Source organism: Engystomops pustulosus, chromosome 4 (assembly GCF_040894005.1).
Source record: "Engystomops pustulosus chromosome 4, aEngPut4.maternal, whole genome shotgun sequence".
NCBI lineage: Eukaryota > Metazoa > Chordata > Amphibia > Anura > Leptodactylidae > Engystomops > Engystomops pustulosus.
In genome coordinates this window covers 30,539,333-30,565,354 of record NC_092414.1, presented here as the reverse complement: position 1 = coordinate 30,565,354, position 26,022 = coordinate 30,539,333, and the positions used below count along the sequence as shown (strand labels likewise).

The following is a 26,022-nucleotide window of genomic DNA, read 5'->3' as shown; positions in this document are numbered from 1 at the left end:
ATATGCATGTCCACATACTCTTACGACTTTACAATTACCTAGAGGTGGTTCATTTAAAGTACTTCCTAGATGTCCTTCACATGCCTAATCCTTACTGGGCCCTTATGGAACAATAACTACAAAACTGTCTGCATTGTTGAAAGGAACATAAAATGAATAGCAAGATAACGGTGTGGAAAATATTCCTTTACTAGCCCAACATCGGGAAGCACAAGAATCTTACCTGATAGGCTGCTCCACGTCCGGTTGATGTCTCGTAAGGCTTGTTTTTCGGATATGGCCCTTTTGATCTCATCTAGAACCAGGTTTAGCTCCTTGGATCGTTTCAGGTTCTCCTGTTCGGCAGCATGCAGCCGATCCCGGAGGGCCAGGAACTCCCTCTGATAAACATCCACCACATCCCCTATAAAAAATTGAAAGCAGGAAAGTTTGGTCTCATTTTTTTTTCAAAATAACAGCCTTAATAAATGCATCTATAAGATCATTATCACTGACTATCTGTATTACAGTTTAGAACTGCAATAACAATACAAAGCGCAGTCTAAAAAAAAGGTAACTTTATAAATGATATTAAAGAATTCTTTTCACTGTTGGAAGAATTATGACGCATTAATAATTTAATATGTAAATTAGGTCATTGACGATCAGTTAGATCCATCATTGTAAAACATGTTTTAGCATGTTAAAGGGAATCTGTCACCTCAATTTACCTACCAAAACCAACTGCTTTTAGGTAGGGCTATGCCCACACAATAACAACTCCCCCTGTTACACTTTCACCACACAGCACCCTCTCTCATCTTTCCCCCCCCTACAGCTATGTCACTCCTGCGTCCAGCAAGATGTTTAGCCGGAGCCCTAAGGTGCTCTACTAAAGCCCCTCAAAGCACTACAGCTCAATTTGCATATTGGAACCTGACAGCCTCAGGTAAAGTATGAAATGTCTGTACTAGAATTCCCTTTTTTTAATAAGAAATCTCATCCATTTAACTATAAAAAAAAATCTCCTCCGAAGTCAGGAAAATATGTCTCTTCTCTTTTTCATACGAGATGAGTCAAGATAAGTGGTTGCAGCAGTAGTGTCACTTCAGAGGACCCCATTGTCTGTTCTATAGCACCTAGAAACATGTTTTTGTGTCATATTAAAGATAAGAATCTCATCTTTCATATCCCATCAAGCGTATGGTTCTGGGGCTGTAGAACTGGACATACATACAATTAAAGATCCAATTCCCGCCTATTGCAGCATGCATTTATAACTTTGCTTTAAGCTTCTTTTATCTCCGGTTCTGTTGCTCACAAAGCCATAAACCAAATGTGAGCTGAAAGATGCTTGGCTCCTCAAGTGACACTGCCTGTGGAACCACTAAACTTGACTCATCTCATGTGAAAATGAGGTGAGAAGAGTGATATTTGCCTGACTTTATGAGAGATGTATTGTAGGTAAACCAATGAGATTTCACATAGAAGAGGGAATTCTACAAATTACATTTCATAAACTACCTGAGGGGACTAGTAGTTTAGTGGGGTATAACCGGGTGACAGGTTCTCTTTAACTTTTGTCATGAAAGAAGCTGCTGGAAAATAAAACCAAAGACATGGACGGCATGTGTGGACACAATCCTGCATAAAATAGCAGTCAGTTTGGGTAAATTGTGGTGATAGATTTCCTTTAAATTTGATAGAATGCAGTGGAAACAGGTAACTCGGATTCAGAGAAAGCAGATTTGGACATACAAGTACATACCACAAGACTACATACAGATCAGCAGAATATCTCCAGGCAATACCCTGAACCAGTCGCTTTACCATATGGTTTGATATTCTTTGTAGTAATTTTTTATTTGAATGAAAACTACAAAAAGAAATATCATCTCCAATCACCCAAATCTAAAATGTGTCAGAATCTTATCATAATCGCAACAGAAAGTGTCTGCTTTGACATGAGGTAAATTCGACATTCCCTGAGCTATCTCAAGTAAATACCTTTTATATGCATTGTCGCAGCCCCCGTTTGGAGAAGATCAAGGAGACATCTGTCTTCAAAATGTACATCTTTTTTTTTGTGTGTGTTTAACTCCTTAAAGGGATTATTCGACCTGCAGTTGGGCTGGGGAGGTATTTAAAAAAACCCCAAGGCTGTACTCGCCTCCTCATTCACTCCCGGTGTCCCGCACCACCATCACGCCTCTTACTGTATCATGGGACGGGTTGGTGTGGCCGGTTGATGAACTCAGCGGAGCTTCCGTGCTCGTAAAAAAAAATAAAAAAGGGGCACGGCACGGCGAGATGGAGCCACAGGACACCAGGAGTGAAGGTGTAGGTGAGTACAGCTTCGTTTTTTTTAAAAAGCCTCCCCAGCCCGCCTGCAGTATTTTGTTAGAGTCGGCCAACCCCTTTAAATCCACCTTTCATTGATATAAAAGAGATTTATTACGTTTCTGAGGTAAAATGTTCTAGTTGCCCATGGAAACCAATTAGAGCTCAGCTTTAATTTTATAAACAGCTGAGGGAAAATGAAAGCTGAGCTCTGATTGGTTAACATGGCAACAGTTCTGCTATAAGAGACTTATGATAAATCTCCCCCCTAGTGTGTAAATTACCACAAGAAATAGCAGACATATCCATCAATCCCACAGCTGGACCATATAGCACAATACAGAGAGGTACTGAACAGGACTGATGAGGATTAAGCACTTGGGTGAGGGATTCCTTCCATTTTTCCATAAACTTCTATGGAAACATGTAATTTGATCCTCCAGTGAAGTAACAATCCCAAAACAAAGATGGATGCCACATACATTTCAGTCAGAATATGTGAAATACATTACATTTATACAAATTCTGCTCTAATACTACGGATACTAAAAAATAAAAACTTATGGATAAGCTGCCCATGCCTGAAAGGTCTGTGTACTTCATGCTGAGGTAAGTATGTCCCTACATAAGGTAACATGGCTTCGAGGGTCAACTCATCGCCTGCAGTCCACATTTTAGGATGTCGACACTGCAGGAGGACATATAGAGACCAGCAGGGAATTGGGTAAAATCGAAGTGCAAGGGAGATTGGTGAGGGGAGTGTAAAGTTTTCGAAGTTTGGTACAGCATTCTGAGTTGGATTATGAAGACTTCTCTGTGCTGGACAACCCCTTTAAGCGTTCTTACTGCAGTCGTGTACATAATATTTCCTTCTCTTTTTCCTGCCCATTTTCCAAAAGATTGTGAATACGAATGAAAAACAAATTTATTCCAGACGGCTTTAGAAACTTTTAATGGCAACTGATTACTTTCATATGTTTTATTGTTCTTCAATTTATTTCCGCTATAATTCAAGTGCTACTTCAATCTATGTGCAAACCAGAGGATGAGAGCCTCAAATCTACTAAATTAGGATGATTGTGGCTAATGTATCATAGTAAATACAGTACTTACAATGTGTCTTACATGGCCTGACATGAAGCACTATTTTCAATAGCTATTGGGATGTTGAACAAATTTGCCTTTTATCTTTGTTACCTATATCCAGTAGTTTCTTTGCTGTACACCTCAGATTATCTCAGTGCTGAAGTAGCTCCTTCCTTTGTCTGTGCTGACAAGCCCTGAGAATCCGTCCTATAAACAAATCTACGGTCTCACAGGAGGGTAGGGGCTGTGGCTCCCTACTCACACAGCAGGAAGTCATGTGACAGAGCTCTCTCTGTGTATGTAGCAGAGCTGGATGTGTTCAGAGCTATGGATACAGATGTCTCTTACACAGAATAGTGAGGTACACAATCTCCCCTGTTCCCTATCAGTTCCTCCATCCCAGTCTGCGATACTACAGAAGTTTCTGTCTTTAACATCACCTCATCTTGCTCCCCTCCACCAATTTGTACTCAGTTCTGTGCAGAGAAGCTATTAACCCTTAGTATTCACACAGCACAGGCTATACAATTCACGTAACTTATGATTCCTTCCACTTATTTCATGTCCAATACTTCTTCATGTGATGGAAGCTGCCAGGCTTTCACCATGCACCTTCTGTACCACTGTGCAGTTTTCACTGGATTTATTTTAGGGAATCTAAATGGAAAAACTGCTAAATCACTTTGGGAGAGAACACAAGGCATCATGTGATCGTGTGTCAGAGAAGAGGACTGTTGTGGGGAAGTAGGTTGGGTGAATGGCTTAACAGGAAAAGGTATATTAAAGATGGGGTGCTACAGGAAAATGGGTGACAAAGATTGTGGTCACTGAAAAGAGGGAATCGTAAGTGAGCGGAGGGGCATCACAGAAAGTTGCCATTATACTATGGGGTATGACAAAAAAATTATAATTTGTTGACACAATTTAGGTAACAAAAGAACTCACTAATTGGAAATTTGTGGCAATAACCTCCCCTCCAACAACACCCAGGAAAAAAAAGTGATGAATGAAGCCAGTCTTTGGTTAAAAAAGGGCTTGGAACAATAGTCTCAGACAAGAAAATCAATTCTGACAAGCTAATGGCCGTAGTAGATTAATGCAAAAAACAGATATTTATGGATCTGTGACTGGGGTACAAAAATGCTGACACCAGGCCTTTGATGTATACATTACCCATTTAGATAAACTATAGAATAAACTACAGCTGCTTGCAACTGGGGTGTGGATAGGAGCTTTCTATATGTCCTTATGGAGTTCACTGTAGAATCAATTTGGAGTGAGCTCCCCCTAGAGGTGGCTATAGAAAGTCTGAATTTATACTATTCAATGGCTATTCAAGGGATATGGAGCTCTGCATCAGAAAAGCAGTTCGTTCGTGTATTTCATCGTTCTCTCGAACGTGTTCTTGTACTCCAGCCATTATCTTGTTACAAGCTTTAAACTATATCTGTCATTGGGAAGGTCACTCACTAAATTAATTGCAGAGTCTAATTATCTTTCCAAGCTGCAACGTGATTTCATAACCTTGTATATATTATTTTTCAGAAGCTGAGAAAGTGCAGAGATGACATTTGCTTAGTTAAGCCTAAAGCACCAACATGTTCTATCAATACAACGAAAAATCTCAGACTACTGGATTGAAGTGGGAATATTTTTATCATGTCTTTAAGGACCACTAGACCTAGAAATAAGAGAAGCAAGAAAAGCAAGATATACTAGCACCCAGTTTTGGTTTTATGAATCTGTAAAAAAAAAAAATAATAATAATCACATTTTCTAGGACTCATTCTAGGACCAGCATTTTTGATCAGACAAAGCTGCAGATAGTGTGTTAGGTATTGTCCCTGGATATCTGTGTAATAATACCTTTATGCGTCTTGTTAGCAGTAGGACTGTGAAAATGCGTTTAAAATACAAGGATTACAGCTGGACTTGGAGGAGTGCCTTCACACTGTTGTGTGCTGTGATCTCTGCTGTAATATCTAACCAGATTCCTGCTACAGCACTTACTCAGAGCAGTGGGAAGGATGTGCTGTGTTCAGTGTTCTCATGGAGGATTGCTCTAAGTCCAGCTACAATCCAGATATATAAATGGGTTTTTTTCACAGTCCTTCTGCTATTAACACCACTCACAAAGGTATGGTTAACAGATCTCCAGGGCACATAACACTGTCTGCAATGTTTTATGGTCCAAACTACAGGTCGACTCCCTACAAACCTGTCTAATACAATTGTTCCTCCCATGTCATGTCTGTCTATGGACATTTGTTGCCAATTCCATGTCCCTACAGTAGGCATTATCCGGACATCCCTTTAATCCATCCCCTTAGACAGCTCTGGTTTCCGGTCAGCATTGTCGTCTCAGTGCTTGATTGTTATGTTCCCTACTAAAAATAGGACCGTAGCAAACACAATGATGAAACACCATGTTCTTGTTACCACGAGATGGATCCATCAATGACTCAATGATTAATTACCTACCACTGAGAAGAAAAATTATTTCCATTTGCAAAAAAAAATACAGAGCACAGATTTACCATCTACAATTTTTTACTTTTATGCCTCCATTGATGCTCTCCCACCCAATACGCACCTGAATGCTGACGGTGCAGGAGCTTACACAACAGTCCGACAACTAGGGAGCACCAAGGAAAGGTCCTATTCTATCTAATGGGGTTTACAGCTTTGTTATAGAGTTGCACTGGAATCTTTCTATGCCCTTTTGTGGCCTTAGGGTGGTGACACACGTGGTGTTTTTAGGCCGTTTTTAGTTGTGTGTTTTCAGATCTTAAAAAAGCATGCATTTTTGACAGGTTTGACCAGGTTTGACCAATTCAAACTGGTCAAAAAACTCATGTGCTTTCAAAAAATGAGTGCGTTGTTCTTTAACGCATGCAGTTTTTCCTGATCTGAAAATGCACAACTAAAAACGGCCCAAAAACGGCCTAAAAACGCCACATGTGTCACCACCCTTAGTAATACCACTTGCCAAACTATGTAGTAAATGGAAGGAAAGACAAGCACAGTGCCCCGTGGTGTAGTAAGGCTTAACAAATAGGAGTAAGAAACTTGCTTGGGTATAGCACAACACCAGTAGTGGGAGAAGTCTCTCTTGTTGGTAATGGGTCGCAGCTTTCTCGGGTAACATACACTATATATAGTGTTGGATGGGTCGATGGAGAAAAGATATGTAATACACAGGCTTTATGACGGGCGCTCTACCCAAGGAATAGTAGACTGACATTGTGATAAAAAAATTAGTTGATTTTTATTAACAGAAGCAGGTGTACAACACATTTAGGGGACAAACTGTCCCCTCCTTCAGGTCCAAGCACAGGGCACAAGGAATTAATGGGAATTAATATCATATGTGTATACTGCTTGTGGTATTGTCCCTCTGAGCCAAAATTTCCCACAGATGCCCTGTCCATGTAATTCCTTGGCCCTGAAGAAGGGAACAGTTCTTCCCCAAAGTGTCTTCTTGCTGCTTCTGTTAGATAAAAAAAATCCACTAATTGTTTATCACTATTAGTTTTTTTACGGTCCAAAAACTTAGTAGTATTCAGAGAACACAGATCAGCTTTTGTCCAGCTGGACAAGATCGGCCTTGTGCATGGCCGGCTCCAGGTTTCACTAGGCCCCTGGGCGGCAAAGCCTCAGTGGGCCCCTTTGCAGTGAACTCACATGGCGTCTTTAAAAATTCAGAAACTAAAACAAACAGTCTCCTGTTCCCTAAAATATTCCCCATCATACCAAACACCCCCTCATGGTTGTTTTATATAAGCCCCTCTCATCCACATGGATTCCTTACGAACAGCCTTATGTGCCCCCCAGCAGCTCTGGGCCCGGCACTTGCCCAGGTATGCCCAGTACTGGCACCGGCCGTGGCCTTGAGTTCAATTCCTTACATTTCCCAAAAGCCTTTGGCTCCCCATGTAGGGGCGCAGTTGACCGACCCACATGACCAAATCTCTATAGCGTTTTTGATCAACAACTAAGGATAAATCATCAGGATCCGAATAAGGGGCGGTGACACCTGGCGCCCCATTGATGATCTGTGGAAAGCAGGCACAGCACTCCCACATACAATAATTACAATTCTCCTTTACAGAACTACAGGTTAATTGGAAAATAAATTATCCATATTCCAAAGTAAAATGTGGAAAACTAGGTTGAGAAACTTCATTAACCAGGAGTTGTGTGAAGATCAGGGACTGCCGACAAAATTTTTGTGATGTTCCATTTTTGTCTTGCCACCTGTCAATCAGGAGCCTCTCACAAATTCTCTTTGCTTGAGCAAACAACCTACAAAGGGTGAAATGAAAAAATCCCGAACAGTGAAGACATGAAAGAGTAACAGACGAGCGTACATAATCTGCCGAAAACCGCCATGCTCCCTCTGTCAAACACAGATATTGAGACTCGACTGTAAAATGAAAAGTAGTTTAATTTCCCCCTCCGCAGCCCAGCCGAGGCGCCTGCTATAGAAATATCATTGCCTGCTTAATTCTGCAGCACATCGCGACTTCTGCAGGATGGGGAATCACGTTTTCTTTTCTTATGTTGAAGTAGAAATTTCCAATTGACATAAGCCAGGTAGAGGAGGGAGCGTAGTCCCGGACATTTAATGACTACCTCCTAAGTGGCCAATAGTGGGGGCATTTCTCGGGGCTGTTAGAAGTATCACCAGTTGCTGCTCCCAGTAGGTTTATTAAGCTATCTCGTGCTGAGAGATGAGAGGGCTGAAGCCGCCCAGAGGTTGTTAGGTTCCAAAAATGTCCTCACTAGGAGTCTTCGTGCCAAATATATGAATTTACAAAGAGAAGATCCGTTTCAATGGCTCAGCTGGTATCTGGAATTTGTAAAAAAGGAGGCCAGAGAGAAAGTAAATTGAAGTTTCTTTTCCTTTTATCCTCTGACAACCAATTAAGTACATGTGTGGTGTCTGCTTCTTTGTACTGAAGTTGTGCAGAGTTTGATATCATTGGATTGGAAAGAAAATAGTAGGACTCCGAGCAACAGGAACATAGTAAGAGGGGCACCGGTGATTACACGACACCCAAATAAGGCGTCCATCATCAAAAATCTTAATACAAATCCCTAATGGCTTATGCCTCTGACCACCCAGCTTCTTCTTGCAGAGTTTGTGGTGAGCCTTGGTATTTATGGCCGTTGTCCTATCGGTCACATGTCCCTGAATATTTTGGAAACTCTATTTCCAGTGCAGCCCCATGAAGATGGTGCACTAATAATAATAATTATAATAATTCCTTTATTTATTATAGGGCATACAGATTATGCAGCACTGCACAGAGCTTGTCAAAATAATAATCTTTATTCATAAACCTTATATAGCGCCATCAAATTGAAGCAAGGAATCAAACCTCTAAAATCCAAAAAAACATCTTAAAAGGAAATGTTCCATCAAAATCCATCAAGATAAACCAGGGACACTTACTCATAGATCCCGGCATGGTGACTGTGGTAATCTTCATATATTTGTTATCCATGACCTCCATCAGGGGGTTGTTACGTGAGCCATTCTATGATGTAGATTCACAAGCTGTTACAATGTGAAGGATCCCCCCCCCCCCTCTGTGTGTTATTACAGCAGGGAGAAAGAAGGGGAAAGTGCCCAGGGAGCAGGGCCAAGTGTAACAGGCTGTGACACTGGAAACACCCACATGAGCCTCTCAGGCTCATCAGCATAATTTTAAAAGTTGATTTTTGAAGGAAAGAAGCCATGGATAACAACATAAGAAGATTACCACAGTCACAGTGCCTGGACAAGTTAGTGTCCCTTATCACAATGCATTTTGATGGTTGCTTTCCTTTAAGATAAAAATAGTAGGAGAACAGAAGTATTTAACTTGTATTGGAGCACTGAAGACAGTGGAATTACCGAAATGAGGTTACAGACAACAAAAACACAAAACGTAAATCTCGTAAGAGGCTTGTAGCGTCAATCCCAGAACCTGAATCCTAACCGGATGCGCAGAGGCTGTTGATAAATGGAACTGAATCTTCCAAAAGGTAATGGGGAGTCAAAAAAAAGAGTCAGGGGGTAGCAGGAAGTGAAGGTGAGGATTTGGGATATTCCGCTCTATGACAACAATGTCGAATATGTTGCAGGTAGTTCTTAAAAAAGTTTACTGAAACCTTCCCAAAAAATGTCAGATAGAAAGCAACTATGTGATACACAACCTGGTGGAAAAAGTGGCACTGTTTTTGTAAAAAAAGGAAAAAAAATAGTTTCTAACCAAATATGTTACATTCTCCATAGAGATGAAAGGTTTCATGTTCTCCATAATCATGTTTATTATCAGCGATCCCACTAACCTGTAAATATCACTCCGAGTAACGCTGTATTGGGGTACTTATGCAAGCGGTCCCCTACTTAGGAACACCTGACTTACAGACGACCCCTAGTTAAAAACGGACCTTTTGCCCTCTGTGACCTCTGGTGAAGCTCTTTGGATGCTTTACTTTACTCCCAGGCTGCAATAATCAGCTGTAAGGTGTCTGTAGTGAAGCTTTATTGGTCCTTGGTCAATGACAGCAAAAAATTTTGAAACTCCAATTGTCACTGGGCCTAAAAATGTTTTTGTGTGGAACTACAATTATAAAATATACAGTTTCTACTTACATACAAATTCAACTTAAGAACAAACCTAAGAAACCTATTTTGTATGTAACCTGGGGAATGCCTGTATACCATAATAAGGTCACTTCTAAGAAATCTTATAGTAAAAAGTGAATGCACTTAGAGGAATAGAAGAGATAGGACGCAACTAGAATTTGTACAAAGTTTCCTCCGCAGCAATTGTGCCCAAGCAGACGGCAAATTAATTACTTTCCGTCCTTTATCTGACATTTTTTTTTTAAGTATTTCCATTCTTTACTAAATCACATTTATAATGAAGATGGAAAAATGCTTCTTGTCAATACTGTAATAAGTTACCAGAATGTTCAGCTCAGTGGAAAGCAGAGAGCCGGAGATGATGAACTACTCCAAGTCCAGGACATGGAACGGATCAGACGCACAGATATATTTGATCATATATTGGGAAAAGCAAATGTGAGGGGCAGGGGCGGACATGGGAAACTGAAGTACCAGACCCCTTCCACCAACACATCCAGACATGACTTTTTGTTGCTGCTCCTTCCCTGTGGGTGATATAGAGGGGTCCTTAACGAAGGGATCCCTATTTTTGGCACCTATGAAACACTTCTCCTACAGGTGATGGTGACCCTTTCTGAGCCCCCAAACTACATCCAAATCCGACTTAACACAAAGTGCCAACACGGCCAGTAACATATTGCTGGTGTTGCTAACTATTTTAGCAGCTACAAGGGTCCGATGTGCCCCAGTCAGACTCCTCGTTGCTCCCCGAGATGACCAGAGAAGCCGGTCGTGCACGGTCGGAATGCTCTAACGTCCAGTCCAACTGGGGTACACCGGACCCCGTTCTCGTGATCTTTAGGGTTCCCATGAAACCCCCACCGATTAGCAACTTAGGCCCTATTCTGTGGACAATGCCTAACTTGTGTTTTGGGAAAACCCTTTATTAAAACCACTGCCAAAGGTCCAATGCAGTAAAGAGGTAAATAGCACCATCCCGTTACAGTGAATAAGATCATAGTCAGACCTTTATAATGGCAGCTTATCTGATTTGCAGCGCCATCTATAGATCACGCATGATTAAAGGCAACATGTCCAAGACTTCATTTCCCCATCATTTTCTGCCTAGATAGAGTCCAGGGATGATGAACTTTCCACCTCAGGTGCCGGCAGATACAGAAGGCTCCGGCCTCTAGATGCATTCGGCGGATGACTGCACTGGCGTTCAATTCGACGCCTGGTAGCAACTGTTCAGGCGTGTGGCAAAAGTGAATGCACAGGTGTGGAGGCCGGAGTGCCCCGCGCTGGCCCACTACACTGCCAACCACTTCCGAAGAAAATAATCGCAATCGGAGCTCATAGTGCCAATGCTTTCTGGTTATTGTTTGTTTTCTTGGACACAGGGATCACTAAGCAAAAAAAAAAAAAAATGTGTTTGGGCCACATCCAAAGCTGGAGAAAGTTATGAATGCATGACTGGGAACAGCACAAGTGGAATAATCATAGACTGAGAGGAAGTTAACTATTTCTACGACATGCAGTACAGTATGTGGAGAGACCACACATTACGTATAGAAACGCTAATCAAGTACATTGGGGCGGAGTTTCTCCTGATCGCAGATGCGTTTAGACCTAAATTTCTGTGTTCAGGAACAAGCAACATGTGTTTTGCTGGTAAACAATGTGGAACATATGTTCCTGTTTCCCGATTGCAAGTGCTTAGGTGTAAATGCATCTGCTATTGGGCAAAACTCCTCCCGCTGCTGTACGTAAATAAATGGCCTTAGGGTATAAGCACACATACTATATATAAGCCTGGAAAAAGACGCAAGTCCCCTGTCTATCGTGATGGTAGAACCTCCTTTCCTCTATGTGTAGAGGATGCCCTTTTCTATGGTGATGGTAGACCCTCCTCTCCTCTAGGTGTAGAGGATGCCCCCTGTCTATGGTGATGGTAGACCCTCCTCTCCTCTAGGTGTAGAGGATGCCCCTGTCTATGGTGATGGTAGAACCTCCTCTCCTCTAGGTGTAGAGGATGCCCCCTGTCTATGGTGATGGTAGAACCTCCTTTCCTCTAGGTGTAGAGGATGTCCCCTGTCTAAGATGATGGTAGAACCGCCTCTCCTCTAGGTGTAGAGGATGTCCCCTGTCTATGGTGATGGTAGAACCTCCTCTCTTCTAGGCTTAGAGGATGCACCTGTCTATAGTTATGGTAGAACCACCTCTCCTCTAGGTGTAGAGGATGCCCCCTGTCTAAGATGATGGTAGAACCTCCTTTCCTCTAGGTGTAGAGGATGCCCCCTGTCTATGGTGATGGTAGAACCTCCTTTCCTCTAGGTGTAGAGGATGTCCCCTGTCTATGATGATGGTAGAACCGCCTCTCCTCTAGGTGTAGAGGATGTCCCCTGTCTATGGTGATGGTAGAACCTCCTCTCTTCTAGGCTTAGAGGATGCACCTGTCTATAGTTATGGTAGAACCACCTCTCCTCTAGGTGTAGAGGATATCCCCTGTCTATGGTGATGGTGGAGCCACCTCTCCTCTAGGTGGGGAGGATGCCCCCTGTCTATGGTGATAGTAGAACCGCCTCTCCTCTAGGTGTAGAGGATGCCCCCTGTCTATGGTGATGGTAGAACCGCCTCTCCTCTAGGTGTAGAGGATGCCCCCTGTCTATGGTGATGGTAGAACCTCCTCTCCTCTAGGTGTAGAGGATGCCCCCTGTCTATGGTGATGGTAGAGTCGCCTCTCCTCTAGGTGGGGAGGATGCCCCCTGTCTATGGTGATGGTAGAACCGCCTCTCCTCTAGGTGTAGAGGATGCCCCCTGTCTATGGTGATAGTAGAACCGCCTCTCCTCTAGGTGTAGGGGATGCCCCTGTCTATGGTGATGGTAGAACCTCCTCTCCTCTAGGTGTAGAGGATGCCCCCTGTCTATGGTGATGGTAGAGCCGCCTCTCCTCTAGACATAGAGGATGCCCCTTGTCCTGGTTACAGGCCTGGGTTTAAAGAGATATTTGGAGAGATCCTTGTACTGCTCGTTCAGATATTCGTACATGGAAATGAGATCTTCCCTCAGACGTCTTTTTTCTAAACTGAATAACCCCAAGTTTAGTAATCTAAGTGGTGTGGGGTGCAGCGGCACCAATGAGCATCACGCTATGTATGGGCGATGGGCACTCATGTATTTGTTGAAGGTACATGCAGTCCCCAACATACAAACGGACCTCGCTGCCAATGTTACCTCTCTAGATGCTGGAAACCTAACTGTCCAGACTGCAATGGACAAATTTAAGTTGCTTGCAATGAAGCTTTATCGATCATCCTTGTTTCCTTGACAATCCAAAATGTCCAAATCCTATTGTCAGAGGGACCAAAATATAATTTGTCTGGATTTACACCTACACAATATACAGTACCTGTTCCTACTTGCATACAGATTCAATTTAAGAACAAACCTACAAAATCTATTACCCCCTTTAAAACTAAGTTTGGTTCTTGAAACAAAAGCATCTGGGTTGTATCTTACCAAACTGCTTCCAAAAACTGTAGGGTATTATCTATATTTCAAAGTCACCCCATACAAACTGGGGTAAAAAAAGAGAGAGATAAGTGGGTTTTTTTGGTTAATATTTTATCATTTAGAATTTTATCTATTTTTATAAAGTTTTCAATGTCCGGATGACTCCCTTTAAATCCATACAATCCTCCAATACATCATGAAGAACACTGGCAGCTGATCAAGGACTCTATAACCACCTCTTAAAAAGCAATAATATGATTAAAGGGTGATGGAAAGTGGGTACCGTATATTTCATGGATAGGGGTCTCCCTCTGTGCTGACAGTAAGATCAAAGTGCTGCTACTTTCCACTGACAAAGGATAACCCGGGGCAGGCGCTTTGTAATTCGGTGTTCTACAGATGGAAATGGTTTTGTCACCTGCAGTGATTCTCGTCCAGGACACTGGTTAACAAGCGATAAAAGAGGTCATCAAATATAAATTACATCAGAGACAAACACATCCACTAGAAATGAAAAATGCTGCATTGATGGAGTCGTGAAGGAGGCTTCGTCTGTAATTTGTTCTGTATCTGCCCCAGGTTTTACTAATAAATCATACTTACCCATTACATAGAGAACGGCAGATCTGTATAACTTTTCAGCATGTTATCACCTCTGTTGTATCAGATTCCCCCAAAAAAAATAAAGTCCAGGGCACCCTATTGTACTTTGTAGAGGAATCTACCTACTAACATCATAGACCCAAAACTATCTTTACCTAATCCTATAACAACTTCCAAACCTTATCAAAAAACTTTAACTAATATGCTAATTTTCGGCCGAGACTACTGGCGCTAGGTAAAGTTTAGATCAGATTGGCATGTGTTACAGGGTTAGGGAAAGGTAGTTTAGGGTTTAGATTGTTAGTAGGAGCCTTCCATCGGATCTACCTTATCCCTTTCACGACTGCCATACAGCTATATACGTCCTATTTGCAGATGCCCCGTGCAGAAAGGACATAAACTTCATGACCATGGCCAACTTCAAACTGCTTCATCTCCTGAACCCTGGCACCTAGAAACACAACCTAGGTTTCATATGGAACAGGAGAACCCCTTTAAAATGTATGGATGCTTCACAGAACCAGAGATATCCACTGTTAAAGGTGTAGTAAAACATTTAGATTTTTGTATATACAGCTTTCTTTATCTGAGATGTCCAGCAAGAAAGGTGATAAAATGCTGTAGTACATATTTATAGCATAATTTGGTAATTTGGTACAACTTTACTTATTAAAAAAAAAAAAAAACTGGCGGAAAAATGACAAAAAGGTTTAGTTTTTCCCATTTGTAGTCTAATTGGGAGGCTAATTTTATAAAGAAAAATATACAATTAAAGCTTTTCCAAAGATCTTGTCATTGAGAGAAGTAGTGCATAACAGAACTGCAAAAATCGACCTAGACACTCAGGCATCAATGACCCGATTTTAAAAATTTTGCGCTTTAATGGAACCAAGGATTATAAATAAACCTTCATTACAGACACCTTACAGCCTGGGACTAAAATAACATCCAGAGAGCTTCACCAGAGGTCACAGTGGGCAGAGGGGTCCGTCTGTAACTAGAGGTCATCTGTAAGTCAGGTGTCCTTAAGTTGGAGACCATAACTGATTTAATGAGCCTTTCGCAGTTTCCCCCGTAAAGAATAGTATACTTCTTGATACTGTATTATAATAGTCAGGATACAGTAGAATGGGACACTTTCTCTCCGGGACTTCCTGTAACTCAAGCGGCGGAGTACCAAATCATAACACATCTAATATGCCGTAGCATTCACTGATTCTATAAAAATAGAAGCTAAATGTGAATAGCGACTTATTTTCAATTGATCATCACCTGCAGTCTACAATAATAATGCCTCATTACAGTTTACAAATAAGACAACTTCTTTCGGCTCTGAAGGTGACATGTCACCCTTCCAAGGTCACGAGCACTAGAAGCGGATCCAGGGCCGCCTGCTCTGGTGATTACACCAGCCTGGCACTGTACGCCCACACATGGCACGCGCACAAATAAAAACAGCCACAGAATAGTAAAATCCCAAATGAAATTACTTGTCAATTCACAAGGCTTTGTTTTCACTAGACGCAGGCAAAACTTCAAGATGTAGAAATGCCAAGATGTTCATTAATGTGGTGAATGGGGATCCCCTCCCCCCATCCCGCTTCCTTTATTTCCTCACATCCAGTCGGCTTTTATCACTTTTGTTATGCCGTAATCTTCTAAGATTTTTCAAATGCATATAATGAGATTGAAAATGAAGAAAAAAAAAGGAAGAGAAAAACGACATCACTTTGGAAAAAACGAAGAAAGAAGAAGATAATAAAATTTCGTAATATGCGGATAAGCGGCTGACGAACTTGGCATAAATATTTTCCATTGTATGGAAATGAAATTCTATTCGGAACACACAAATTAATCAAAATCTCCAATAACGTCAATGTTGTTCATTTTTTTTCTGTGGTTCTGCTCCTATTAAGAAAGAATTGGATGAGTGAAATCAAAGACATCAACAGGGCCCAAAGCAACCCATTAACCCCTTAAGGACGGAGGGTTTTTCGCCTCATTTCTCGCTCTCCAACTTCAAAAATCCCTAACTTTTTCATTTTTCCGTGTACAGACCTGTGTGAGGGCTTATTTTGTGCGTAACGAATTTTACTTTCCCGCAATGTTATTTATTTTAACATGCCGTGTACTGCGAAGCTGAAAAAAAATTCCAAATGTGGAAAAATTGAAAAAAAACCGCACGTGCGTCACGTTCTTGTGGGCTCAGTTTTTACGACTTTCACTCTTCGCTCCAAATAACACGCCTACTTTATTCTTTGGTTCGGTGCGATCGCGGTGATACCAAATTTATACAGGTTTTATTGTGTTTTAATACATTTTCAAAAATTAAACGAATGTGTACAAAAAAGAAAAAAATTTTTTTGCCATCTTCTGACGCTAATAACTTTTTCATACTTTGGCGCACGGAGATGTGTGAGGGGTCATTTTTTGCGAAATGAGGCGACGTTTTCATTGCTACCATTTTGAGGTCTGTGCGACATTTTGATCATTTTTTATTTCATTTTTTATGTTATGTAAAAAGGTGTAAAAGTCGCATTTCGGACATTTGGGCGCCATTTCCCGCCTCGGAGGTCACCGCCGGCCGTAACCGTTTTTATATTTTGATAGATCGGGCATTTTGGGACGCGGTGATACCTAATATGTTTGTGATTTTTACTGTTTGTTATGTTTTATATCCGTTCTAGGGAAAGGGGGGTGATTTGAACTTTTAATATTTTATTGATTTTTTTTATTTTTTAAACTTTTTTTTTTCTTTTTTTTTTCACTATCTTTTAGACCATCTAGGGTACATTAACCCTAGATGGTCAGATCGCTGCTACCATATACTGCAATACTACAGTATTGCAATATATGGCATTTTTGCAGCACATTCATTACAATGAGCCACTGGCTCATTGTAACGAATATGCAGCTGCCAGATAGCCTCGTGTCAAAAGAAGACACGAGGCTACCATGGCAACCGATCGCCGCCCCCCGATGACGTTCGGGGGCGTGGCGATCGAAAAAAAGATGGCGGCGCCCGCGCGCCGCCGTCTTTTAAACGCCGCCGGGGACTTTGCGGGCGGCGTTTAGAGGGTTAATAGCCGCGATCGGTGCAAGCACCGACCGCGGTTATTAGCGGTGGGGGTTTTGTGCAAAATGCAAAAACCCCCACCTCTGTATGAAGAGGACTCAGCCCGTGAGCCCTCTTCATACATCCCTTATACCTCTGCGCCGTAGAGCTACGGCGCAGAGCGTTAAGGGGTTAAATAATGTGTTTTTTTGGGCTTTCACTGTGTTTATTTAACTTTGAATGTAGAATTTGTTTGTCCACAATTTTAACAATCTACCACATGGTCGTCTTAGAGGAGCTACATATAAAGATATTCTAAGCTTCTATCTAACCAGATGATAGTTTGCAAGTATGTTCGGTCTGTATATATATATATGGGCACTGCTGTGGACATTTCATTAAAGGGGGACTTCGCTGGGGACATTTCATTAAAGTGGGGCTCTGTTGCGGACATTTCATTAAAGTGGGGCTCTGTTGTGGACATTTCATTAAAGTGGGGCTCTGTTGTGGATATTTTATTAGCGAGGGGGCTCTGCTGTGGATATTTTATTAGCGAGGGGGGCTCTGCTGTGGAAATTTCATTAAAGGGGCTGTACTGCTGGACATTGTATTAGTAAGGTAAGGCTGCTGGACGTTTTATTAAAGGGTAGCGGCTGCATTTTCTACCCTAGGCCTATACTTGAGTCAACAAATTTTCCCAGTTTTTTCTTTTCTGGTCAAATTAGGAGCCTTTGCTTATACTCTGATATATGTGGTATGTATATCTTTTTTCCTCATAGTGAAAAGGCTGAAGAAAGAGGGGTATTATAAGGGCCCCTTTTCCGTAGCCCTCTTCTTATAAAGACACACAACAGAAAAAGCAGCACTATCAGGAGAGGGCTACAGAAAGGGGGGCATCTGCAGGAAAGGGGGCATTTTAGACCGGAGGCTGTTAGAAATGGTGCAATATATGGGTTGGGGTTACATATGGGGTATTTGCGGGGTGGCCATTTTTTCCAAAGGGAACATAGTAAGGGGGTTACCTGGCCCCTGGTAAAAAAAAATAAATAAATTGTCACAGCCGGTCCCCAGATACAAAAAGGTTGGGGACCACTGCTACAAGGTACCAAAGAGTTCTGCTATGGCCTGAGATCTTCCACCAAAGTTACAGTAAAGGAAAACCAAACTTGACGCTGGCTTTGGCGCCAATCTAGGTTTTACTTCCTATAGGTTGGTTCACAAATCAAATCTGCATAAATGAAGAGTCTCTACAATCATCTCCTTGAGTATTCCTGAAACAACCCGTGCCTACACTACGTACTTGCAGACACTTACAATATTCGAGACAAGCGTGTATGTATATGGATGAGTTGGGATTGGTCTTTAGTAGAGATGAGCGAACATGCTCGTCCGAGCTTGATGCTCGGTCGAGCATTAGCGTACTCGAAACTGCTCGTTGCTCGGACGAATACTTCGCCCGCTCGAGAAAATGGCAGCTCCCGCCGTTTTGCTTTTTGGCGGCCAGAAACAGAGCCAATCACAAGCCAGGAGACTCTGCACTCCACCCAGCATGACGTGGTACCCTTACACGTCGATAGCAGTGGTTGGCTGGCCAGATCAGGTGACCCTGGGATCGACTAGCCGCTGCCCGCGCTGCTCGGATCATTCTGTGTCTGCATGCCGCTAGGGAGAGAGCTGCTGCTGGTCAGGGAAAGCGTTAGGGTGTTCTATTAGCTTACTGTTAGGCAGGAGTGATTCTCAAAGAACCCAACAGCCCTTCTTAGGGCTACAATAACGTTCTACTTTTTTTTTTTTTATTTGCATCTAGTACCATTTTGTGAGGAATTAGCAGGGGGACTTGCTACCGTTGTGTTTAGCTCTTAGTGGCACACATATCCACCTCAAACACCAAAGTGGGAAAATTTAGTAGGGGTTTGATTTCAATTAGGCACAGTCTGCCATTAACTTTTTTTTTTACGTTTATTTTGTTTAATAACTCAGTGTCATCTCATCTGGCATAGTAGTGTGCTTTGATACTTGGCTAGAAAATAGCCATAGGAGAATCCAAACAGCTTACTTACGCCTACAGTAGCGTTCTATATATTTGATTTCTGGTTGATCTGCTGGTGGCTGTACTTGCTGCAGTGCATGTACTAGGCAATTCTGAGCAATTTGTAGTGAGACTTGCGACCGCTGTGTTCTGCGCTTAGTGACGCACATATCCATAGCAAAGACCGAAGTGGGAAAATTTAGTAGGGGTTGGATTTCAATTAGGCACTAACTCAGTGTCATCTCATCTGGCATAGTAGTGTGCTTTGATACTTGGCTAGAAAATAGCCATAGGAGAATCCAAACAGCTTACTTACGCCTACAGTAGCGTTCTATATATTTGATTTCTGGTTGATCTGCTGGTGGCTGTACTTGCTGCAGTGCATGTACTAGCCAATTCTGAGCAATTTGTAGTGAGACTTGCGACCGCTGTGTTCTGCGCTTAGTGACGCACATATCCATAGCAAAGACCGAAGTGGGAAAATTTAGTAGGGGTTGGATTTCAATTAGGCACTAACTCAGTGTCATCTCATCTGGCATAGTAGTGTGCTTTGATACTTGGCTAGAAAATAGCCATAGGAGAATCCAAACAGCTTACTTACGCCTACAGTAGCGTTCTATATATTTGATTTCTGGTTGATCTGCTGGTGGCTGTACTTGCTGCAGTGCATGTACTAGCCAATTCTGAGCAATTTGTAGTGAGACTTGCGACCGCTGTGTTTTGCGCTTAGTGACGCACATATCCATAGCAAAGACCGAAGTGGGAAAATTTAGTAGGGGTTGGATTTCAATTAGGCACAGTCTGCCATTTGTCCTTTTTTATTTTACGTTTATTTTGTTTAATAACTCAGTGTCATCTCATCTGGCATAGTAGTGTGCTTTCATACTTGGCTAGAAAATAGCCATAGCAATAGGATAGCATCGTTTGGTTTTAAAAACTCAAAAACACAAAAAAAAACAAAAAAAACAAAAAAAAACAAAAAACACAAAAAAAAGTTAAAAAAAAATTAAAGCTATAACTCTCATTTTAAAAATGTTTAACCCGAGGGCTAGGGGTAGAGGACGAGGGCGGGGACGTGGGCGTCCAACTACTGCAGGGTCAGAGGCCGTGGTCCTGGGCGGGGTGAGACACCACCTGCTTATGAGGGAGCAGGGGAACGCCGCAGAGCTACACTCCCTAGGTTCATGTCTGAAGTTACTGGGACTCGTGGTAGAGCACTGTTGAGGCCAGAACAGTGCGAACAGGTGATGTCGTGGATTGCTGACAATGCTTCGAGCAATTTGTCCACCAGTCAGTCTTCCACGCAGTCCACCCATGTCACCGAAATCGCCACTCCTCCAGCTCCTGCACCTCAGCCTCCTCCCCCCCAGTCTGCCCCCTCCCAGGAAAATTTGGCATTTGAACCGGCATACTCTGAGGAACTGTTTTCTGGACCCTTCCCACAGTCACAAACCACTTGTCCGGTTGCTGCTGAGCAATTTTCCGATGCCCAGGTTTTCCACCAGTCACAGTCTGTGGGTGATGATGACCTTCTTGACTTAGTGGAAGTGTGTAAAGAGGTGTCCGACGATGAGGAGACACGGTTGTCAGACAGTGGGGAAGTTGTTGTCAGGGCAGGGAGTCCGAGGGGGGAGCAGACTGAGGGATCGGAGGATGATGAGGTGACAGACCCAAGCTGGGTTGAGAGGCCGGGTGAACACAGTGCTTCTGAGACGGAGGAGAGTCCTCGACCAGAACAGGTTGGAAGAGGCAGTGGTGGGGCCAGACGGAGAGGCAGGGCCAGAGCTGGTGCATCAGCGCCAAATGTGTCAACTAGTGAAGCTCCCGTGGTGAGGGCTCTTGCGGCGAGGGCTAGATCTTCAGAAGTCTGGAGGTTCTTTAAGGAAACACCGGATGACCGACGGACTGTGGTGTGCAACATTTGCCAAACCAGGCTCAGCAGGGGTTCCACCACTACTAGCTTAACTACCACCAGTATGCGCAGGCATATGCCACTCAGTGGCAACAAGCCCGTTCACCTCCGGCCGTGCACACCACTGCTCCTTCCCCTGTGTCAGCTGATAGTCAGCCCCCTGCCCAGGACCCTGCCACAAAAACCCCATCGTCGCCTCCACGATCCTCCACAGCATCCACCAGCGTTCAGCTCTCCATACCCCAGACGCTGGAGCGGAAACGCAAATATAGTGCAACCCACCCGCACGCCCAAGCCCTTAATGTGCACATCTCCAGATTGCTTAGCCTGGAGATGCTGCCCTATAGGCTAGTAGAGACCGAGGCCTTTCGCAACCTCATGGCGGCGGCCGCCCCTCGGTATTCGGTCCCCAGCCGCCACTACTTTTCCCGATGTGCCGTCCCAGCCCTGCACCAGCATGTGTCAGACAACATCACCCGTGCCCTGACCAACGCCGTTTCTGACAAGGTCCACCTGACCACGGACACGTGGACGAGTGCTGCCGGGCAGGGCCACTATATATCGCTGACGGCACATTGGGTTAACTTGGTGGAGGCTGGGACCGAGTCTGACCCTGGGGCTGGTCATATACTGCCGACGCCGAGGATTGCGGGGCCTACCTCGGTCCAGGTGTTTCAGGCCTACTATGCCTCCTCCTCCTCCCACCCCTCCTCCACCTCCTCCTCCGAACTACCATCCGTGGGCACGGCGCCATCAGTCGGTAGCTCTAGGCACAGCAGCAGTGCCGTCGCTAAGCGACAGCAGGCGGTGCTCAAACTGCTGAGCCTAGGCGACAAAAGGCACACCGCCCAAGAGCTATTACAGGGCATCACGGCGCAGACTGATCTGTGGCTGGCACCGCTGAACCTGAAGCCAGGCATGGTTGTGTGTGACAACGGCCGTAACCTGGTGGCGGCTCTGCAACTCGGCAGACTGACACATGTGCCATGCCTGGCCCATGTGTTAAATCTGATAGTTCAGCGTTTCCTCAAGACATACCCCAATCTGTCTGATTTGCTCACGAAGGTGCGCCGCATCTGTGCGCATTTCAGGAAGTCCAGCCCAGATGCTGCCACTCTCAGGGCAGCGCAGCGCCGCCTCCAACTGCCCGCTCACCGACTGTTGTGCGACGTGCCCACGAGGTGGAATTCAACACTGACCATGTTATCCAGAGTTTACCAGCAGCGCAGAGCGATTGTAGACTGCCAGATGTCAACTTCCACCAGAAGTGGTAGTCAGGTCAGTCAGCTTCCTCAAGTCTACAATGAGGAGTGGACGTGGATGTCTGATATCTGTCAGGTGCTGAGTAACTTTGAGGAGTCAACACAGATGGTCAGTGGCGATGCCGCCATCATCAGCCTCACCATCCCGCTGCTTGGCCTGTTGAAAAACTCTCTGATCAGCATGAAGTCGGAAGCTTTGCGCTCGTCACAAGAGACGGGGGAAGAAGATTCCCTTGTTGATAGCCAAAGCACCCTCAGGTCTGTTTCTCAGCGCATATCGGAGGAGGTGGAGGTGGAGGAGGATGAGGAGGAAGAGGAGGAGAATGTTGGCGAGACACAAGAGGGGACCATTGTTGAGTCCTTCACTGTTCAGCGTGTATGGGCAGAAGAAGAGGAGTTGGAGGAGTTGGAGGAGGAGGAAATGGACAGTCAGGCCAGTGAGGGGAGTGAATTCTTACGCGTTGGTACTCTGGCGCATATGGCAGATTTCATGCTAGGCTGCCTATCCCGTGACCCTCGCGTTCAAAGAATTTATTCCAGCACCGATTACTGGGTGTTCACTCTCCTGGACCCACGGTACAAGCAAAATCTTTCCACTCTCATCCCTGCAGAGGAAAGGAGTGTGAGAATGCATGAATACCAGCAGGCCCTGGTGCACAAGCTGAAACAGTATTTCCCTTCTGACAGCGCTAGCGGCAGAGTGCGTAGTTCTGCGGGACAAGTAGCGAGGGAGAGTAGGCGAGCAGGCAGCTTGTCCAGCACTGGCAAGGGTACGCTTTACAAGGCTTTTGCCAGCTTTATGTCACCCCAGCAAGACACTGTCACCTGTCCCCAGTCTCGGCAGAGTAGGGCTGATCTTTACAGAAAGATGGTGAGGGAGTACGTAGCTGACCATACCATCGTCCTAAATGATCACACAGCTCCCTACAACTACTGGGTTTCAAAGCTGGACATGTGGCACGAACTGGCGCTGTACGCCTTGGAGGTTCTTGCCTGCCCTGCCGCTAGCGTCTTGTCCGAGCGGGTTTTTAGTGCAGCTGGTGGCATCATCACAGATAAGCGTACACGCCTGTCGACTGACAGCGCTGACAGGCTGACGCTTATTAAAATGAATAAAGGCTGGATTTCTCAGAATTTCCAATCTCCACCAGGTGAAGGAAGCTCAACCTGAATAATTGATCCACTCCTCCTCCTCCTCATTTTCCTCCTTCTCCTCCTCTTTGTACAGTAAAGCAGAGGAAACTGGCTATTTTTTGACAGGGCCCACTGGCTCTTGCTATAGTACTTTATGCATTTAATTTTTCTGGAGGGCCACCTACCCGGTCCTCTGTTTGAAACAATTTTTGTGAGTGCCACATACAGGCACTCAATCTATTGCATTTTTCTGGAGGGCCACCTACCCGGTCCTCTGTTTTAAAAAAATTTTGGGACTGCCACATACAGGCACTCAATCTATTCCATTTTACTGGAGGGCCACCTACCTGCTCCTCTGGTTTGAAAAATTTTTGGGACTGCCACATACAGGCACTCAATCTATTCCATTTTTCTGGAGGGACACCTACCTGCTCCTCTGGTTTGAAAACTTTTTGGGACTGCCACATACAGGCACTCAATCTATTCCATTTTACTGGAGGGCCACCTACCTGCTCCTCTGGTTTGAAACATTTTTGGGACTGCCACATACAGGCACTCAATCTATTCCATTTTTCTGGAGGGACACCTACCTGCTCCTCTGGTTTGAAAACTTTTTGGGACTGCCACATACAGGCACTATCCAAATTAAATTGTCTCCATAGCAGCCTCCACACGTTGTCTCCATTGCTACCTCCAAAAGTCGTCCATATAGCTGCCTCCATACATCCTCCCCTTATCAAACGAGGTGTGTCAGGCAGAAATTTGGGTTGTTTTCATGGATTCCACATCAAAGTTGTTAACTTTGTCGCCACCCTGCTGTGTTATCCACAAAATATACTGGCAAACTTTTATGATTAACCGATATTATTTCAGCGCTTCTTGCGCAGCTGTTTACATTCCCCTCACCCGCCATATCCCAAACTTATAAGAACGCTACTACACTTGATCTTATACAAAAGGTTCTTAGAAGTGCTGTTTGGGGAGTAGCCTAGAGACAGGGGCTTGGATTGGCAAAAGCTCGCCTGGCTGCAGAGCGCCAGCTCCATCCCAAGATCCAACTAACATAGTTTTAACTGCAGCACCTTTAATCTACTACTAGTTCACTGCCTCCATAATAATAATAATAATAATCTTTATTTATATATATAGCGTCATCATATTCTGTAGCGCTTTACAAATCATAGGAAACAAATACAAATGTAATGTAACAGAGCACAACATTTGTATGGAACAACAGGAGTGAGGTCCCTGCTCGCCAGAGCTTACGGTTTATGAAGATGATGGGGTAACACGAGGTAAAAGAATATTTAATGGTCAAGCCATTCTTCTTAGGGAATAGAACAAAATATAATAAATGGAATTGCTGTCGCTTGAACCACTCAGCCGTCATCTTATATACCAGGTCCAGGGTGAATGGGACTGCAGAGAAGTCTGGTGCCTGTTGGTTGCTGGATAACAGATGGGAGGACGACACAGGACGGGTTAGTAGAAGAGTTAAAACTTCATGCAGTTAATGAGTGTTATAGGCTTGCCTAAAGAAATGGGTTTTAAGACCACGTTTGAAACTTTGGAGGTTAGGTATTAGTCTGATAGTCCGGGGCAGAGCATTCCATAGAATTGGTGCAGCTCTAGAGAAGTCTTGGAGACGCGAGTGGGAGGTCCGCACTAGGGTAGAGGTTAATCTAAGATCACTGGCGGATCTAAGAGCACGGGTTGGGCGATAGACTGAGATAAGAGAGGAGAGGTAGGGGGGTGCAGCATTATACAGAGCTTTATGGATGAGGGTTATTATTATTTTAAACTGTATTCGAAAGGAGACTGGCAGCCAGTGCAGCGACTGGCATGAACTGTAAGCATACATGGTCCCCTTATCAAACGAGCTGTGTCAGGCAGAATTTTGGGTTGTTTTCATGGCTTCCACAACAAACTTGTTAACTTTGTCGCCACCCTGCTGTGTAATCCACAAAAAATACTGGCAAACTTTTATCATTTACCGATATTATTTCAGCGCTTCTTGCGCATCTGTTTACATTCCCCTCACCCGGCATATCCTAAACTTATAAGAACGCTACTACACTTGATCTTATACAAAAGGTTCTTAGAAGTGCTGTTTGGGGAGTAGCCTATAGACAGGGGCTTGGATTGGCGAAAGCTCGCCTGGCAGCGGAGCGCCAGCTCCATGCCAAGATCCAACTAACATAGTTTTAACTGCAGCACCTTTAATCTACTACTAGTTCACTGCCTCCATACATGGTCCCCTTATCAAACGAGCTGTGTCAGGCAGAATTTTGGGTTGTTTTCATGGCTTCCATGTTAACTTTGTCGCCACCCTGCTGTGTAATCCACAAAATATACTGGCAAACTTTTATCATGTACCGATATTATTTGAGCGCTTCTTGCTCACCTCCTTTGGTTCCTCTCTGCCACCCATTGGTTTGAAGCCTGAGTCCATTTAGGGTATGTCGCCATGACACTCTCTAGCCT

The 26,022-nt window shown here is 43.9% G+C and overlaps 1 protein-coding gene across 1 annotated transcript in view; it reads right to left on the bottom strand.

Moving 5' to 3' along the window:
• MGAT4B (alpha-1,3-mannosyl-glycoprotein 4-beta-N-acetylglucosaminyltransferase B) overlaps positions 1 to 26,022 on the bottom strand; it is a 266,200-nt gene that overhangs the window by 106,791 nt on the left and 133,387 nt on the right. The window contains exon 2 of the mRNA XM_072145625.1: positions 224 to 403. Within this exon, the coding sequence (XP_072001726.1) occupies positions 224 to 403 (180 nt within the window). The remainder of the gene's footprint in view (positions 1 to 223; positions 404 to 26,022) is intronic.